Source organism: Kwoniella shandongensis, chromosome 1, assembly GCF_008629635.2.
Source record: "Kwoniella shandongensis chromosome 1, complete sequence".
Taxonomy (NCBI): Eukaryota; Fungi; Basidiomycota; class Tremellomycetes; order Tremellales; family Cryptococcaceae; genus Kwoniella; species Kwoniella shandongensis.
The window spans coordinates 1,501,304-1,518,739 of NC_089287.1; the positions used below are offsets into that span (position 1 = coordinate 1,501,304).

The 17,436-nt window shown below is 51.3% G+C and overlaps 6 protein-coding genes across 6 annotated transcripts; 5 read left to right on the forward strand and 1 right to left on the reverse strand.

The window, feature by feature from the left end:
- Positions 1–83: 83 nt before the first annotated feature.
- On the forward strand, positions 84–1,811 carry CI109_100536 (uncharacterized protein; the record flags this gene model as incomplete). Its single annotated transcript, XM_032004704.2, has 6 exons — positions 84–97; positions 246–317; positions 450–512; positions 604–758; positions 820–1,431; positions 1,504–1,811. The coding sequence occupies 6 exons, from the start codon at positions 84–86 to the stop codon at positions 1,809–1,811; spliced, it is 1,224 nt and encodes a 407-aa protein (XP_031861182.2).
- A 705-nt stretch (positions 1,812–2,516) lies between these two features.
- Positions 2,517–5,075, forward strand: CI109_100537 (uncharacterized protein; the record flags this gene model as incomplete). The annotated part of the gene is made up of 7 exons (XM_032004703.1): positions 2,517–2,536; positions 2,662–2,764; positions 2,842–2,871; positions 2,941–3,512; positions 3,586–3,666; positions 3,733–4,045; positions 4,101–5,075. 7 exons carry the CDS (start codon positions 2,517–2,519, stop codon positions 5,073–5,075), a joined length of 2,094 nt encoding a protein of 697 aa, XP_031861181.1.
- Positions 5,076–5,467: 392 nt separating this feature from the next.
- CI109_100538 (uncharacterized protein) lies at positions 5,468–9,721 on the forward strand (the record flags this gene model as incomplete). The annotated part of the gene is made up of 7 exons (XM_032004702.1): positions 5,468–5,813; positions 5,903–5,982; positions 6,065–6,187; positions 6,286–6,532; positions 6,591–6,715; positions 6,770–7,468; positions 7,526–9,721. 7 exons carry the CDS (start codon positions 5,468–5,470, stop codon positions 9,719–9,721), a joined length of 3,816 nt encoding a protein of 1,271 aa, XP_031861180.1.
- Positions 9,722–10,019: 298 nt separating this feature from the next.
- Positions 10,020–11,060, reverse strand: CI109_100539 (uncharacterized protein; the record flags this gene model as incomplete). The annotated part of the gene is made up of 1 exon (XM_032004701.1): positions 10,020–11,060. One exon carries the CDS (start codon positions 11,058–11,060, stop codon positions 10,020–10,022), a length of 1,041 nt encoding a protein of 346 aa, XP_031861179.1.
- A 297-nt stretch (positions 11,061–11,357) lies between these two features.
- On the forward strand, positions 11,358–12,903 carry CI109_100540 (uncharacterized protein; the record flags this gene model as incomplete). Its single annotated transcript, XM_032004700.1, has 5 exons — positions 11,358–11,547; positions 11,704–11,861; positions 11,974–12,069; positions 12,139–12,732; positions 12,811–12,903. The coding sequence occupies 5 exons, from the start codon at positions 11,358–11,360 to the stop codon at positions 12,901–12,903; spliced, it is 1,131 nt and encodes a 376-aa protein (XP_031861178.1).
- Positions 12,904–13,654: 751 nt separating this feature from the next.
- On the forward strand, positions 13,655–17,268 carry CI109_100541 (uncharacterized protein; the record flags this gene model as incomplete). Its single annotated transcript, XM_032004699.1, has 13 exons — positions 13,655–13,685; positions 13,786–14,105; positions 14,193–14,375; positions 14,453–14,569; positions 14,632–14,977; positions 15,037–15,948; positions 16,010–16,284; positions 16,341–16,353; positions 16,405–16,584; positions 16,635–16,765; positions 16,825–16,840; positions 16,900–17,171; positions 17,230–17,268. 13 exons carry the CDS (start codon positions 13,655–13,657, stop codon positions 17,266–17,268), a joined length of 2,835 nt encoding a protein of 944 aa, XP_031861177.1.
- Between the last annotated feature and the right edge of the window lie 168 nt (positions 17,269–17,436).

Genomic DNA, 17,436 nt, shown 5'->3' on the forward strand with positions numbered 1-17,436 from the left:
CGAGTGGCCTTTGTAGCGAATAGACTAGACAGGACAAGACATCCCTTCCTCTTTACTTCCTTCAACCAACAGAACATATCACAATGGTCAGAGAAACGTGAGTACCACGGCTGCTCTACTGCTTGAGCTCTTTAGCTTGAATCCCCCTTGTCTGGATGCACTCAGCTCGCATTGGCATACCTACCTCGTGCCACCCAAGCTCAACGATGGCACAATGCTAACTATCTACCTTTACCTCACCTCAGCGAATATTACGACCTCATCGGCGTGTCTCCCGACGCTGACGACAACGAGATCAAGAAGGCCTATCGAAAGAAGTGAGTGGCGTGTGGCATTCCCCCCACGGAACCTTGTGGCGCCCCCCTTCCTCCCCTCCTCTTCCAACATCGTCTTGAAGTCTTCTTCTTCACTTCATGCATCAACTGACACCTTCCCCCTCGTCTTTCTAGGGCTCTTCGTGCGCATCCTGACAAAGGTGGAGACCCGGAGCACTTCAAAGAGTTAACCCATGCGTGAGTTGTCGTCGTCGAGACGTGAAGGGGTGAAGAGATGAAGAGGAGCAGGGGGAGGACAGGAATTGACCGATGTTCTGCCCTTTCGCAGCTACGAAGTTTTGTCCGATGGCAACAAGCGAGCGGTTTACGACCAGGCTGGTAAAGCAGGATTAGAGAACGGTGGCGGTATGGGCGGTGGCATGGACCCTCAAGACTTGTTCAGTCAATTGTTCGGCGGAGGTGGCGGTTTCTTCGGTGGCGGTGGTGAGTAGACTCGCATACCTTGTGGTTGCTCTACAAGCCTTACGCTAACACGTGCAAATAGGTGGTGGTCAACGGAGCCAGGGACCTCGACGAGGAAAGGATCTCGTTCACCGAATCAGCGTCACCCTCGAGGACCTCTACAAGGGCAAGGTCCAGAAGCTCGCTCTTTCCAAATCGGTTATTTGCAAGCCCTGTGAAGGTCGAGGTGGTAAGAAGGGTGCCGTGTCAACCTGTACCGGCTGTCAAGGTCGAGGTGTCAAGGTCATGCTTCGACAGCTTGGTCCTATGATGCAGCAGATCCAACAACCCTGTGGAGAATGTGAGGGTACCGGAGAGATGATGAACCCCAAGGATCGATGCAAGAACTGTAACGGCAAGAAGACCATCTCGGAGAGAAAGGTGTTGGAGGTTCACATCGACAAGGGTATGAAGAGTGGACAACAGATCAAATTCCAGGGAGAGAGTGATCAAGCTCCCGGTACTATCCCCGGTGACGTTGTCATCGTTGTCGAGGAGAAGCCCCACGCACGATTCCAAAGGAAGGGTGACGACCTCTTCTGCGAGGCCGAGATCGACCTCCTCACAGCTTTGGGTGGTGGTGAATTCGCTATCGAGCACTTGGATGAGCGAGCATTGCACGTTACCATTGTTCCTGGAGAGATCATCAAGCCTGGTACGTTTGCGCTCATAACAGAATGACATGTGTGTAGATGGCAGTGCTAACATTGTATCACATTCACTACAGGCGCCCTCAAGGTCATCTCCGGCCAAGGTATGCCCTCTTACCGGCACCACGAGCTCGGTGACCTTTACGTCCGACTCACCGTCAAATTCCCCGAAACGATCAACCCCGAGGTCATCCCCATGCTCGAGAAGGCTCTTCCCCCTCGAAAGGAGTTGCAGAAGTTCAACAAGAAGATTCACCTTGACGAGGTCACTCTCGAGGAGCCCAACGACAGGCAACGAAGAAGCGCGGCGCACGATGGAGAGGATATGGATGAGGACGATGAGGATGGCAGACCGGGTGTTCAATGTGCTCAACGTGAGTCTTGAGTCGTTGCACAATCAACGTTACTTGGAAGGTGTACTGACGAACCTGACCCGAATTCGCAGAGTAATCAACGATCAAACCTTTACCGACTCTTCCTGCCGGTTTCCACCTTTTCTCATAGTTCCATATGATGGGCGTCAGCGATCATTATATCCGTATATACCAAAATCAGAGATAGACAGACGATATTCCATGTTTTTAGCATTCACGGTCATGCACGTGTGTTCGACGACAAGTCCCAGATACAGGATTAGTTGCAGGTCCCAGTGCAGGTATCATTGCAAATATACTGTAGATGGAGGAATAGGTTGGATTTACTGGAACCCACGGATAGAATGACGTTTGATCTCGTGTTCACGGTGACTGACCTATTTTTGTTCGGCAACAAGTGCCGAAATCAAAAGTTGATCCGAGTAACGTACAATTCATCATCGTCTTCGCCAACAACAACGTCGTCTTTTGCTCTTCAGTCCCGCCTATACATCGCAGACAACGCACATCTGATACTAACCTTGTTCGATACCATCGTTGGAAGACTCCTGATCCATTATAATGTTTGACATACTCGATCAGTAGCGACAATTCAGCCGGTCCTTTTCTTTTTGAACGCAGTAGAGCATCACAGATCGAGCAGCCGATATCTGCACGATCTCAAAATAGATTTTCAGATTGTTCGGATGGTTGTGGTTAGATAATCCAGCATCAGCATGTTCACTTATATCCAAATGTGAGTATAGAGCTATAATTCCTATCGGATCAATCCCCTTTCCGAGCTGCTTGAAGTATACCTTCAAACTTTGTTCGATGTTGAAAGGTCTCGAGATGCGGGCTAATGAAGTTGTGATCATCTAGACATCTGTATTTCATAGTACCGCCAATACTGGTTTTGGGTCTGCTCTATGGACCACTGATAGGCAGGAGGGATGTGATCAAAGTCTTATGGTTGGGATTGATGGTAAGTCTTTCTGTTCACTTTCCGCTATTGAGCGAGTCAGATTGGGGCTGAAGTATTAATATTTAACCGCTCGCTAGGCTACACTATGGACTACGCCATGGGATAATGTACGTCTTCTCCAGACCTATGAAGTCGATTCATATTGATGGAAAGCTAACGTTCACCTCGGGCCACAGTTCATACTATCACATTCGGGTTGGTCGTATCCACCCAATTCGATTCTGGGTCGAATATGGCTCGTACCCATCGAGGAACACATGTTCTTTATCCTTCAACCTGTTTTGTTGATCTTATTACATTGCTTGTGTACACATACGAGGCTCATACCTTTCGACTTGGATCTACCGCCATTGTTAAGGAAGGCGTCAGGAGGGGATGAGCAAGAGATGGTCAAACAGGGTAGTTGGCATGGACGGGAGACGCAGGGTGCGGAAAGGCCAACACCACGACGGACAATACAAACATTACCTCGCAGACCTGCAGCTGCTACACTTTGGGGAATCGTCACTCTACTTGGACTCTCTCTCGTCTTCGAGGCGCATGGAATCAAGCTTCGCGATGTCGGACTTGGTTTCTTACCGGATCTCGAGCTAGGACTAGGATTAGACCAGAAAGCTTTCTACCTTGGTTGGATACTGGTTTGGATCTCGCCTGTGATAGGATGGTTGACCTTCCTCGGGGCGAGACTGACCAGAGCGGATATGGTGGCCCTTTGGCTTGGAACGGGGTGGCTATGGATCGTCGATACGTGAGTCAAAGACGCTTCTAGACTAGCTAAAACGATCGGAGGATGGGAAGGCTGACCGGGTCGATGTGAACAGCGTGGCCTTGAGAGGAGGTAGTTGGTCTATATCCGATGATACTACGCTTGGAGTACAGCTCTGGCGCGGTCTGCCTTTCGAGTGAGTTGCAGCTGTGAGGTCCGATTCTGTGCCTATTCCAACAGCTGACAGGACGCCTTACCGCAGAGAAGCGCTGTTCTTCCTCCTCACTTCACATCTCATCATCCTCTCCTCATCGCTCATTTCCCACCTGCACACTCTGCTCATCCTTTGTCCCGACCTTCCACCTTGTCCTCCACGCAACCCGCTCAAGCACATCGTGCTCCTCGCTCGAGTAGCATTCAATCCTCCAGAGATCGACGTTGGCGTCTTGCAAGGATTAAGAGAGGCGGAGAGGACTTTGAAGAAGGGGAGTAAAAGTTTCGAAGTGGCGAAACTTGCTTTTGGGAGGGAGATGAGGTTGGGCTTGGTGGTGATCTATGCGTGGTGTAGAGTGACCGTGAGTAGTGGAGTGCCACACTGCACCTCACTTGGGAGCTGATACGTAGGTGTAGGACAACCTGATTGACGAGCCCGACCATGCTGTCGAACTCAACAACCCAAACTTGGCCAGACAGCAAACGCTCAAAGCTATACGAGATCACCTTAGGGAATCGTATCAAACAGAATCAATCAAGGAATACCCTGCACAATTATACCCAGGATCGAAAGCACTCGACACGATACCCCATATCAGTAGTTCAGATCGCTCAGCATTCAACTTGTTCTCTATGATTATTCCGCGACTTGTACCGATATACCCATTCTTGGAGCTTTGCGATGGCTACGAAACGGATATGAAATTCCTTTCCTCTACTGGAGCCGACAATCTCAAACAGGATATCGCCGATCACTTACCCATCAAAACGACACAGGACCTCACTCGATACGCAGATGATGTAGCGGGATCCATCGCCTCTGCCATTTGTTATCTCGCTTGGTCGCTTCTCACCTCTCCGATAAAAGACGTTTCACCTGTCCGACCAATTGAGAGCTTCACCTATGCGGCTGCTCTACATGGGAAGTTGAAGTCTGCTTCGAGCGCCGAATCTTTCGGACCCAGCGCGAGACTACAGCTCTCCGTCATCCGCTCTGCGAGGGAGATGGGTCGAGCTCTTCAACTTGTCAACATCTCCCGTGATGTCGCCAAAGACGCTCTCATATCACGTGTTTATGTGCCCTTATCCTTCTTCCCATCTGCCCACAATCTCATATCTGTACTCAATCCCTCGACAAAGTCCCCACCTGCCTACGCACCATACACATTACCCATATTGAATCTTGCGGATACTATGAGACAAGACTCGAAATCCGCTATAGGGGACTTGCCAAGAACAGCTAGAGGAGGAACAAGAGCGATGGTCGCTAGTTATTTCGAGATTGCAGAGGCTGTGAGGGCACATGGCGGAGAGGTGGATGAGAGGGGTATCAAAGTTGGGAAATGGAGACGAGCGAGAAGGGCAATGGGGGCAATATGGTTGGGACAATGAGCGTTGGAAAGCGCAGTATAGACTATTAGATGGTGTCGTCCGTTATTGTAGATTGCCTTCACTTATTATAATATAATTGCATTCGAGTACGTCTGAACGCTTGACTGGCATTGGTCTTTCAATGAAGAGGTAGGTAGAGATGTATGAATAGTCGATGCCAAGAAAATCGATTGTAGTATGTCGCGTGACAGGTGACACGTGCGAGACTGACTTTTTTGAAACCGATCCAAAAAGGTAAACAATGTATCAGATCTCAACTGGCAACAATCCAATTCACCTTGAATCCACAACTATAATTCACATCTCACAATTGTTATTCTTAATGCTTGACGACTAACTGTACGACTGCTTCCATCGATCGATAACGAGACGAGACGAAACGAGACGTGAGTATGGAAGGGGTCACCGAAGGATTCTCACAATCACAACCAAACGCACACGCATCGACCTCTACTTCAGGTAGTATCAGTGAATCACCCGATTCACCAATATCGTATCTTGATCCACCATCACCAATTGATCTCACCTACTCTCCCTCGGCAAGTACGTTTCTCCGAACGGCAGCAACGCTCGATGGATTAGCAAAACAACTAGATCAGATCAAAGATGAAGGGGAAGGAGAAGGGGAGATTGCTATGACATGTTGTTGTGGTGCTACCCTTGGAACAGGGAGCAGGGGCGGTTGTGCCATGATCAGAGATAAGGAAAGGATGGAAGATAAACTCAAGCTTAGCGGGGGTGAGTCAGCTCAGCAACCCAAGCACGCACGCCTGTGCTTTTCTATTGCGCGCAGACAATGCTGATATAGCTCGATCACCTGCGCGTAGAAATCGGAAATGCTCTGTTACAACGATACGAAGCTTTGGAACGCAAGTTACAAAGAGAGGTGAAAAAGTATGAACATCAAGTGAGTACTCAAACCGTAATGTGAACCCGATTGGGCCAAAGACCTTACCCACTGATCATACGCTTTATTCGCCCTACCACAGCTCGAGGTGAAACGCACGGCACTTGCGGATAGCGTGAAGAGAATGCATAATCTGGAAAAGGCAAATCACACGCATTTACAGAAATACGCAGAAATGTCAAAGAAGACTGAAGCGTTGGAAAAGGTATGTCTCAATCAGACCATCATCCTTCCTCTGGTCCATTCACTACCGTTTCATGTGAAAATTTGACATCGACGATGCTGACTATTTCGAATCTGCAGAGATATACACAAGCGATGCATACTCAAACGCTCACACAGCAATCCTTGACACACGTGAGGACGGAACTCACCTCATTACGCGCGACAACTGCAAGACAGAATATCGCGCTGGCCTCGGGAGCAGGGGTTGAGGAACGCCTGGCAGATGTGGAGAAGCGCTATGAAGACGCGAGGGAGCTAGCGGAGAGTGAAACGAGGAAAGTGAGAGATGAGGGGAGGAAACGGAAAAGAGCAGAAGCGAGGATTGGTGAGTCAATCGACGGCGCAACATACTAGCGGTGAGGCTGATGGGGTTCGACTCGTAGCTGAGCTGGAAGGACAATTGGGACTTGCGATGAAGGAAGTGGAGAGTATCAAGGAGGCGAGGGCAAAGGACGCTCAGGATCTGTTGACAAATGCCAAAGATCGTTTGGCCATCTTACATACAGAAGTGAGTGTGATGCGCGTTTCTGAAACTAACATGCTGATGTCTATTCTTTGTCAGCTCTCGGACACTTTCCGTGCCGATTCGCCTTCTGAGATGCCTGAATATCAACGTGCTCTCGAGAGCCTGGTCGCCAACAATGCGCTATTGAAACACGACGCTACAGAATTGTCCCACTCGCTGTCAGAGTCGCGCGACGAGGTACGAACGCTGCGTGAAGAACTGGACGAGCTTCGTGCAACAATAGGGGGAGCGGGTCGACGATCACCGATGGGCTACCTTCCTCATCTGGCTTCTGAACTCAGCACGAATCAGTCCCTGCACTCCCGGACGGAATCGAGTCCTGTCATCAACTGGGGACACGGTGGTGATCGTACGGGCTGGCAAAGGATGAGCATGGCTTCTTCGTCTCGGACCGGAGGTACAAGCGCATGGGAACATCACAGGAAGACGTCGATGGCACCGTCATTCACATCCGCGTCGACGATGGACGGTGTCACCTCCCCCGGTCTAGGTATGGGACCAATCGGCGAGTTTGGTGGTATTCTTAGCACGGAGGAGAAGGAGGGCGCCAGGGCGGGCGCGCTGAGTCCTCCTCTGGGTGAGGGCAGGGACAGTCCAAAGCAGATGTACAGGACTTCACCCAGCGGCGGAATCGGGTATGTACTCAACGGAGTACCGAAGATCCGTCCGGGACACGTGAGGCCTTCGATGGGGAGGAGCTTCTCCGAGAACAAGAGGGGGATGAGATCATTTGCAGTGAGTGTGCTGTCCAACGTTTGTTGGAACCATGATTTCTGACTTCCGCCCTTCCAGTCCCAGACCGTCGGATCGATTGCAGAATGGTCTGGTCCCGAGAGCGAAGGTGGCAATATGTTGACAGAGGAACCCATTTCGCCTGGTAACGATTACTTCCGAGCCGCAGAGGCTAGTCGGAAACGTCGATCGTTGATGATAGCAAGAAGATCGACCATGTCGCCAAACGAGTCTGCAGAGTATTCACCGAACGCGAGTAATACGCTTGTCGACCAGTCGATCACGGCTGATTATCCCTCTCCGATGTCGGATTCTGCGCTTCCTCGTAATAGTCCAAAGCGGGCTAAGAGAAAAACGTTACTGCTGCTTACGAGGTCGACGGGTGTCCAAACAGATCCAGTCGAGAGGGAGGACAGCAAGGAATTTGATGTGAGGATTGGTAAGAGCGAGTTGGGAGCCTCAATGGCGGGCGGCTCTCAAGTAGGGTCAACCGGCACTTCACCCGTGCCGCCTACAGAAGATCGATCCGAAACTTCGTCGATACAGGAATCTCGAGCGAGCGTGTTGCTCGTCCTCATCGAGCATTTGAGTCGTATACTCGCCAAGCTGAGAAGCGCCGACGTCCCAACGTTGAACAAGAGGCTGAAGAAACAACACCTCCCGGGCGACGTCAGTCATTTGTCTGAGACGACGATGCGAGCACTACAGCAAGAGGTGGCCGACTTCCGACATCTGTTCCGAGGCGCACAGAACCTTGGCGGTATCGATCGGAAAGATTTCAATTTGCTCCTCCGACTATTCAAAGATGTTTTCGGCGATCTGGTCGAATTACAAGCGGTTGTCAACGACGTCACCATCACCCCTTCTGTCGCCAAGAAGTTGCAGCGTGCTGCTTTCAAAGATGAAGAGGATGAGGCCGCGAAGCAAGCTTCTGGATTAGGATGGATAGCAGCTCCGATCACCAAATTCTTTGTAACTCCCGCTGCAGAGGGCCACGATGCTGGACATGGGACGTCAGACCATCAACCAAAGGCGACGAGAGGCGTTGGTCTTGAACGAGGTCGACTACATCCCATGCCCTCCAAATCGGCTCCGAAACAGACGGCTGTGGCAAGTGCGACGGCCACACATGTCAGTGTGGAGTTTGGTGGACAGGGGATCGTAAGACGAGCCACTCCAGCGTCTACTTCGGCCACGACAGCGACTACGGCATCCAGCAATGATTCCGGAGCAGCAGAGGGTCTACCTTCATCGCCTGGACCTTCGATGATGGGCGAATCGACGCGAACTGTTTCGTCGGCATCGGCGACCGTAGTGGGCAGCGAGAGTGGATTGGCCCCGCCCGCAGTCCGTACTTTGCGACCATCCAAATCAAGATCGAACAGGAACGAGCTTCTGGGCATCTTTGCGGGTGCCGCACCGAGAGCTGGTACGTCAAACAACGTCAACGAAAGCTCCCAAGGACAGAAGCCTCTTCGATCAGTCAGTTCTCGGTACTTTGCAGACAAAACAATTCGAGGACCACGAGATGCGACTCAAGATCGAAAGAGATTACCAGCAGCGGTGGACGCGGTGATCGATGTGTCGGCAGAGCAATTGGCAGAAGAGGAGGACGGTATTGCCATCGCGGGCAGCTACGATCCGCCTTTGTTGGAAAGGACATTACGACCTCGAGGTCTGTCAGATTCTAGTATCCGCTCAACTTTCGTTAGCCAATCGGCTATGGCCCCCGTTGACACTTCTTCTTCAGGGGGAGGAGGACCGACGACAAGGGCTCAAGGATATGGAGCGAGTGTCATGGGTGGCGCAGGAGGAGGGATGCTACAGAGTCTGTCGAGGAGGATTTATGGGTTTAGAGGAACGACAGTATCGAATGAGGTCTCGCCGGTCAATCCTGAAGGTTCTGTCTCTAGTTCAATCGCAGAACGGGTAGTACTGCCCCCGACCAATGAAGTAGCACCGTCCACTTCGCCACCTCGTGCGATCCCCCGGTATTCGGAATCATCGTCATCTATCCGGTCTGAATCAGTGTCCACCACCAACTCCGCAACACGCCGGAGCGGTGCAATTTCGCCGCCTGCTAACGTTCCTTCAAGCGCGACTCAGCAGACTGGTTTGCTAGGTATGCTTGCGAGTTCGATAATAGGCGCATCAGGGACTGAAGAGAGGGAAGATAGGTGGGAGGACGGTGGACAGGAGGAGAATCTGAATGGGGCAGGGTATAGAAGGGGTAGAGCACAGAGTAGCTGGCGCTAGTGGAGTGGCTTCGGAGTGCACTTGGTGAAGAAGAGATGCGGACTTGAGGTCGGCGCGAGGCAGAAGCGCATCTAGGAGCAGGCGTGTTTTGTATTTTTACGTTGATCACTTTGTAAGGACGATACGTTGTAGCATATTTTGGTCTTCTTGGGCCTTGTCTTCACTCTGGTTGCTTCATGTACTGTATCGAACTGATATGCATGGATGCGTATTATGATGCAGAAGGGGTGATCTGGTCTCCCATGCGATGATATGGTACAGAATGTGATAATGTGATGTAAGTAGCACCCTAGTTCCTTTACTCTGCCTTCGAAGACAACTTTGCCTTCTTCCTCTTCTCTCTACGTAATTGCGATCTTGACAATGCCTTCTCTCCCTCTCCAGCCGCGCTGTGTTGTCCAGCGACCGCCTTGGACTCCACTTCGTCCGTTTGCTTTGCATCATTGCCCTCCAACCTCGTAACGGGCGTATCCTCGTCATCCATTTCTACTTCATCTGCCGACCTTTTCTTAGCTAAATTATTCTTTGCGTCAAGCGGTTTGAGAGCGATGGGACCTTGGAAAGGGAATGTTCCTGATCCGCCGGGCGAAGAAGTTCCGATTGAAATAGGTAAGGGAGTTGAAGGGTTGGAACGAGAAGGTGGTGAGTTGGATGTGCTGATGTGATCCACGGTCGATGGACTTTGATCATCATTACCGCTGAACTTTGTAGGCTGAACTGACGAAGAACCTTGTCCCGTGGTGGCGGGTTGAAGCTGTGTTGAGGAGGATGGTTGTGACGATTGCTCAGCTTGCGATGTGGGTGTTGGCGGTATTGGGGCTGGTGAAGCCGAAGCCGAAGCCGACATCGACGTCGATGCGGCCGGTTTCTTATTCTTCTTGCCTCCAAACATATCGACCACTCCGCCTCTAGCTTTCGGCTTTCCTTTCCCTAACGATCTAGATCTGGACTCTCCCTCATCTTCGTCGTCCTCATCATCCCCATCTCCACGTTTCGTCGTCGTTGACATCCCATTCTGGTTCGCTCTTTCTTTCCCCTTCCTCTTCTCCAATTCCAACTTCCTACTCAACCCTGCCAGTCCTGCACCACCACCACCTCTCGAACTACTCTGTCCAAGCTTCCTCGGTTCATCGAGGAGTGGATGTCCTAATCCTAATCTATCTCCACCGCGCTCTTCTCTGATAGCTAGTTCGAACTCTTTGGCCTTTTCAGAATCTGATTTTGCCAGACCGAAGTTTGTAGGGATCCAGGAGGAGATGGAAGATGTGAAGAGGGATGCGGAGAATGCTAATGCTTCGGGTGTAGGACCGTCTTGTCCATTCGATGTAGTTTGGGCCATCTCATCGGTCAGCTACTAGCAGTGGGATATATGTATGCATACAGACGACACCGTTGAACAATTGTAAACAAATCCAATTAATGGTCCACAATGAACAGCGCAACGAGAGCAGGTGCCACACTCTAATTTGCCGATTGTTTCCATGTAATACATCCCTCAAAAGATCGATTGTCATCCACCACCACCACCACCGTCACTACTCACCTCGCTATCCTCTTTGTTTTCTTTTGCCGTCATCGACCCCTTTACTCTGACACCTCATCGTAAAAACCCATACACGACGCACATCGCCTCGCCATGTCATACGCTTCGTCTGAAAAAGCTGCGGGTCCAACGGCTTTCGCTCCGTATCTCGATGCGGTGGCCAGTATCTTTCATCCGGTAGCGGGTCCGGTCTTGAACACCTACGGTCGATTCCATGGATGGAAGGAGAGCATGGGTTTGATTCAGCCCGGTACAGTGGAGAACTTGACGAGGGATGTTCAGCGTGAGTAGCGGTTTCCATATGTAGGCATGAGAAGAAGAACAGCGAACATGGTTATCAAGCCTGAAGGGGGAAATGTACGAAACGAAGGAGATGATTAGATATCGATTGAGCGGTGACGCTGATCTTGCTTTTCTTTTCTTTTCATCCCTACCACAGAGGTCCACCTCGCCAACTGGACATTCGAAGGTGCTCGAGCAGACGTCGCTAAAGTCGTCTCCGCCAACCCCGCATTCCAATTGACACACTCCTTCTCCCTCGGTTCAACAACCAGACCTTCCGCTTACAACTTTGGTGCCATCTTTGCGAATGCTTCAGTGAGTGTGACCTTCATCTCCTTCAGCAGCTGAACAAGCGGAACCACCGATATCAAGCTGCAAAAGGGATGATGTCACGAAAGAAACCCGCTGACTGTTCTTCCCCCATTAGACCTTCTTACAAGGAGGTATCGACGGTAGCGGGACAGTGACGATGCGAGCGAACCAGACCTGGTCCCCCGCCGACATCACCAAGATCCAGGGACAGGTGAGTACAGCTCAGCGACATGCATACAATGTCTTACAATGGCTAATCAACTGATCTCTCCGCCTTTAGCTCACCGACAAGCCCGGACAATCAATGGTCCAGATCGAGCACGACCATCTCGGTCCTCATTACAGTTTCAGCTGGAAGAGCATGAACCCCGGTGTGCTTGATGGCACCGGTATTCACATCGCTTCGCTCCTCCACTCCTTCTCCCCCCGACTCTCCCTTGGTTTCGAGACCGTCATCCAACACCCTCAACCATCCATCCTCGAGACTTCCACCTCTTACGTCGCCAAACTCACTTCTCTCCCCAATGCCCTCGCCGCTCTTACCCCTTCCGTTCCCGGCCAACCGGCACCCTTCACTCCCAGCTGGAGCGCCACCGCCCAATTGCAACCATCAGGTAACATCCAGACCACTTACTACCAAAAGTTGAGCGACAAGGTCGACGTTGCCCTTGACCTCCAAACGATCGTCCAGCCCGCCTCTATGCTTGGTCCCGCCAAGAGGGAAGCTCTCGCTACTCTCGGTGCCAAGTACGATTTCAGGATGGCTACTTTCAGAGGACAGTTGGACAGCGCAGGAAAGATCGGCATGTACCTTGAACAAAGATTCACCCCCGCCTTTGCTTTCTTGGTTGCTGGTGAGATCGACCACGCCAAGGTGAGTTGTGATCCCAGATCGCAGGTCTTGTCCAAGCGAAGAATGATGCTGATTACACTGTTTCTTTAAAACTTGCAGAACACCTCAAAGTTCGGTGTCGGAATCATGATCGAGTCATCGAGCATGACACAGGAGGAGATGATCGCTGCTGGTATGTTGGCACCTGCATAAGCGGCTTGGAGAAGCGAAGTCAGATAGGGAGTTCGTCGGATGTGTGATCCGCTTCTTGACGTAGGGAGCGGATAGGGAACGTGAAAGGAGGGAGAGATAGCGGAGATTGGTGGAAGAAGAGCAAGCAAGTAATATTTGATAATAGTTCGAGTGAGCAAGTGTGAAAGGGGAAGAATAGATAGGAGCAGGGTGTACGAAGGGCAAAGCGATGACGATGACTTTGGTCAGTATTCTTGGTATTGGGGGAAGTTACATACTCTGTATCAACGCATGGATCACCTTTCAGGAGAGGGTTGCGGTTGCATTCAATCAGAGACTGGTTACGTTGGAGTCTTAGGGGGACAGGCGTGTTGGAACGATCTCTGCTACAGCAAGGTCCGCTCCGGACCATTTCACTACTCGTCAGGAAGGACGGTCCTTTGGGCAATGCCAATTCCACCAGTCGATAGTTTCAGGTTTTTCTTCTCTCGATAGGCACAACGTCTCCCTTCTTTTTGCCTATTGCTCAATCGTACTCAGTAGATGATATGCATCGATGTGTAAGTGAAGAACAATCACGTGACCGACGTCCAGACGATATCGGCTCCGGCCGCGTTGACCCACATGACGCGCGTGCTTGGTCGCCTTTGACCGGTTGTTCATCCTCCAACCTCATCGCATCACACCACAATCCACTTCTTCTTGTCTATCTCCCTCCCTTCCGCACACAGAGGTAGATACTTCAATCTCGCCAAGCATCGTATTGCCCATCATGGCTCAGCCGAGGGCTTCAACCGATCAAGGTATGTCAAGCTCCCCACCTCCTTGACGCGCGTTACCGCTCCGCTCCGCACCACACCACACGACGCATACTGACCAGTACTCCGCGTTTTGCTTGTATAGAGAACGCTCCTCTTCTCGATAACGATCATGACCACGATGCCCACCCTTCCTCTTCCTCTCCATTCGCGAAGATCTTCTCCCCTTCCCGAACACTCTCATTTTTCGAGAAAGTACTCGGAGGTCTTGCCGTCCTTCTCTTATTGTTGACGGGTGTCTTTGTCGGTCTCTTCGCTGGTGCAGAGGGGACTTTGAAGAAAGAAAGACAAAAGGGTGGGAAGGTAGAATGGAAGACTGAATATCACACAACGACTGCGACGGCGACAAAGACCAGTGTGGCGACCACGACGGTCGGGTCAGTTCCTACAGGAAAACCAGACCCAGTAAGTCGCACCCCCGTTGCGGGCTATAATCTGCATCACTTGCCGATCGACTGACGCTTGTTCTCTCTTCTGACCACTCTTTCGTAGAAGCTCTGCCTGACTCCCGAATGTGTCACTCTATCCGCTTCTATCATCAAAAGTCTCAATACCTCGATCGACCCATGTGACGACTTTTACGAGTTCGCCACTGGTGGTTGGGCAGCCGCAAACTCCATCCCTGCCGATAAAGGTCTCTGGGGTGCTTTCTCCGAAGTACAAGAGAACAACAAGGTGGGCATTTTCCGTGTTGTATTTTTTTGGTTCTGCGCTCGTTAACTCGCTGACTGGGACTGTTCACGCACGTGCAGAAAACCATTCTCAAAATTCTGGATGCTATTCCTGCTAGCAAGCCTGGCAAGGGTGCTACCACCGATGAGCTCAATTTGGCCAAGCTCAAAGCAGTCTACACCAGTTGTATGGACGTTGTGAGTTGAGCACTTACTCCCAACTTGGCTTGCTTTGCTGATCCTGTCATTCATTTGCTCAGGACACTCTCAATGAGATTGGTCGCAAACCATTCATTGAGCTGTCAGACCACGTTGTCGACATCTTTGGCCCCTTCGATCTCAACCCCGCACCTGGGTCCAGCTTCGTGGATGAGGCGCAGGAATGGCAAGGTGCCTATGACGAATCGTACGCTGTCTCGGATGAGCTTCTTGCTAGCGCCGAGAAGGTTTCTGCTCTCAAGGAAGCCAAAAAGCTCGGTCGAGCTCTCGCGCATCTCGACCGATCGCAGGCCCCCAAGATCGATGCCACTGATGTGGAAGAGTACAGCTTCAGCTCGGAGCGACGACAAAAGATCACCAAGACTTTGGCTTGGCTCGATGCTCGAGGTGAGCTCTCCGCTTTCGTTCTTGCTTGATACGAGGCTGACAAGAAGACCCGATTGCAGGAGTCGACGCTCTTGTGAACTTTGAGATCGAGGGCGATGCTGGCGGCGAGGACTCGCAAGTCCAGAGTCTCTGGCTTTACCAGGCCTTCGGTGGTCTTCCGTCCAAGGAGTATTACGAGGAAGCACCCATTCTCGATCTTTACCAATCTGTCATTACAGGCATTCTCACGGACATAGCTGAGCACACCTCGGTCCGACGAGAGAAATCCAAGCGTGATTTCCTCGATGACATTGCCGCTCTCGAGGATGAGGCTGAGCTCGATGCCTTGATCGAGAAGTTTGACGATTTGGTTGAATCGGCCGAATGGCCTTGGCCTTGGCCCTCAGATGGCGACAATGATGGAAAGACATCGCCTGGTAACGGCCACCACGACACTGACGACGAGCCTGTCGGGAAAAGGATCGAGAAGCTCGCCGCAAAGGTCGTTAAATTCGAACGAGACATCGTGAGGGCCGGCGCCGACCCCGAATACCTCTTCAACCCCCACTTCTCCTACAACCCGTATGCTACCGAGAAAGTGTCGAAAGCTCTTCCGTTCCTTGATGTTCCAAGCTACCTCTCGTCTTTCTCTCCTCGAGTTTTCCCCACCAACATCACCGTTACTCATCCTCCATACCTCAAGTCGATTACCAAACTCGTCGAAGAGACTCCCGACTACGTCCTTTCAGGTTATTTCATCACCCGTCTTGCTTTGACTCATGGCTCCGCGCTCGGACCCAAGGTAACAATCCGCCAGGAAATCAGAAGGCTTCAAGAGGTGCTCAGAGGCATCAAGAAAGGTACCGAGGAGGACAGGCAGGACGTCTGTTTGGCTCGAGTTGACAACATCCTCGGGTTTATCGCCGGAAAGGAGTTTGTCAAAGAAGCTTTCTCTCCGGAAGCCAAGAAAGATGGAGAGCACATCATCCGAAGTGAGTTTCCACCGTCCGTTCTTCAGTGCTCGACGCTTATCTCGCGGACTCATTTCACTAGACATCGTTCAAGCATTCTCGGACAAGCTTCCTCATATCGCCTGGATGGATGAGGAGTCGGCAAAGGCCGCGAAGCTGAAGGCTGAATCCCTTATTCCCAAAGTTGGCTATCCACTATACCCAAACACTACCAACCCTGAGAGCTTGCAATCATGGTATTCGCGTCTGACTATCAAGGAGAATGACTTCTTCGGAAACGTGTTGCGTTCGACCTTGGTAGAAGAGTCGAGGGTGTGGTTGGGACTGGGCAGGCAGAGAAATAGAGACAGTTGGGAGGTGAGCACAATGTCGAAACTTGTCGGTGTTCAGAGGCTAATGTTCTGGACTTACAGATGTACCCACAAAGTCAGTACCGAGACTTGAACGCGTGACGCCAACTAACGACTCCTTTAACAGCTGTCAATGCGTACTACTCTCCTCCCGACGGCGAGATTGTGTTCCCCGCCGGTATTCTCCAGCCACCATTCTACTCTCAGGCATGGCCCGCTCACCTCCGATATGGTGCTTTCGGTGCCGTTGCGGCACACGAACTTACTCATGCCTTTGACAATTCGGGTAGTCAGTATGACGAGAAAGGTGAGCTTGTATCGAGCGCTGGGATGTGACGAGATGCTGATATGTCGCAGGTCGATTGCGAGACTGGTGGACTAAGGACACAGTCAAGAACTTCGAGGAGCGTGCACAGTGTGTTGCTAAGCAGTACTCCAAGTACTATGTGCTTGACGATCAGGGAAAGAAGGTATACGTCAATGGCAATGTGGGTTGAGCGTTTTGTTGTGTGAGTTTGACTCAAGCTGACAACGACTTGTGAAACAGCTTACAAACGGAGAGGGTGAGTACAAAAAGGAATGATCCCGTACATACCTCAGAGCAGAGGCTAATATATAATAGACATCGGCGACTCCGGTCTCGCTCAAGCCTTCCTTGCATGGAAGCAATCTGCCGATCTTTCCGAGCCGCAGCAATTACCTGGTCTTCCCTTCTCCGAGGAACAGCTCTTCTTCCTCGCCTTTGCACGAGTCTGGGCACAACTCACTCGACCAGCGACGGCTGTATCTCGTGTGAGGACTGATCCCCACTCACCTCCGTACTGGCGTGCGGTGGGAACATTGAAGAACTTGGATGCGTTCCACAAGGCATTTGGCTGTAAGGCGGGTAGCAACGTGAGTGAGGGCTCGTGGTGTACGGTAGATCTGTTTTGCTAATGACAGAGTTATGCAGATGAACCCTCCCAAGAAGGAGCAATGTGAGCTTTGGTAAGGAGATGACAGAGAAGACGGAAGCATAAAGAAGCAGTTACATATCGAACATGTCTGAAACACCATATGTCATGTAGTTTGTTGCGCACGGACCGGTTATGAAACGTGGCCGGGACGATCACCTTGAGTCTTCTCGGAAATTTACACCGTATCACCGTAGCACTCCTTT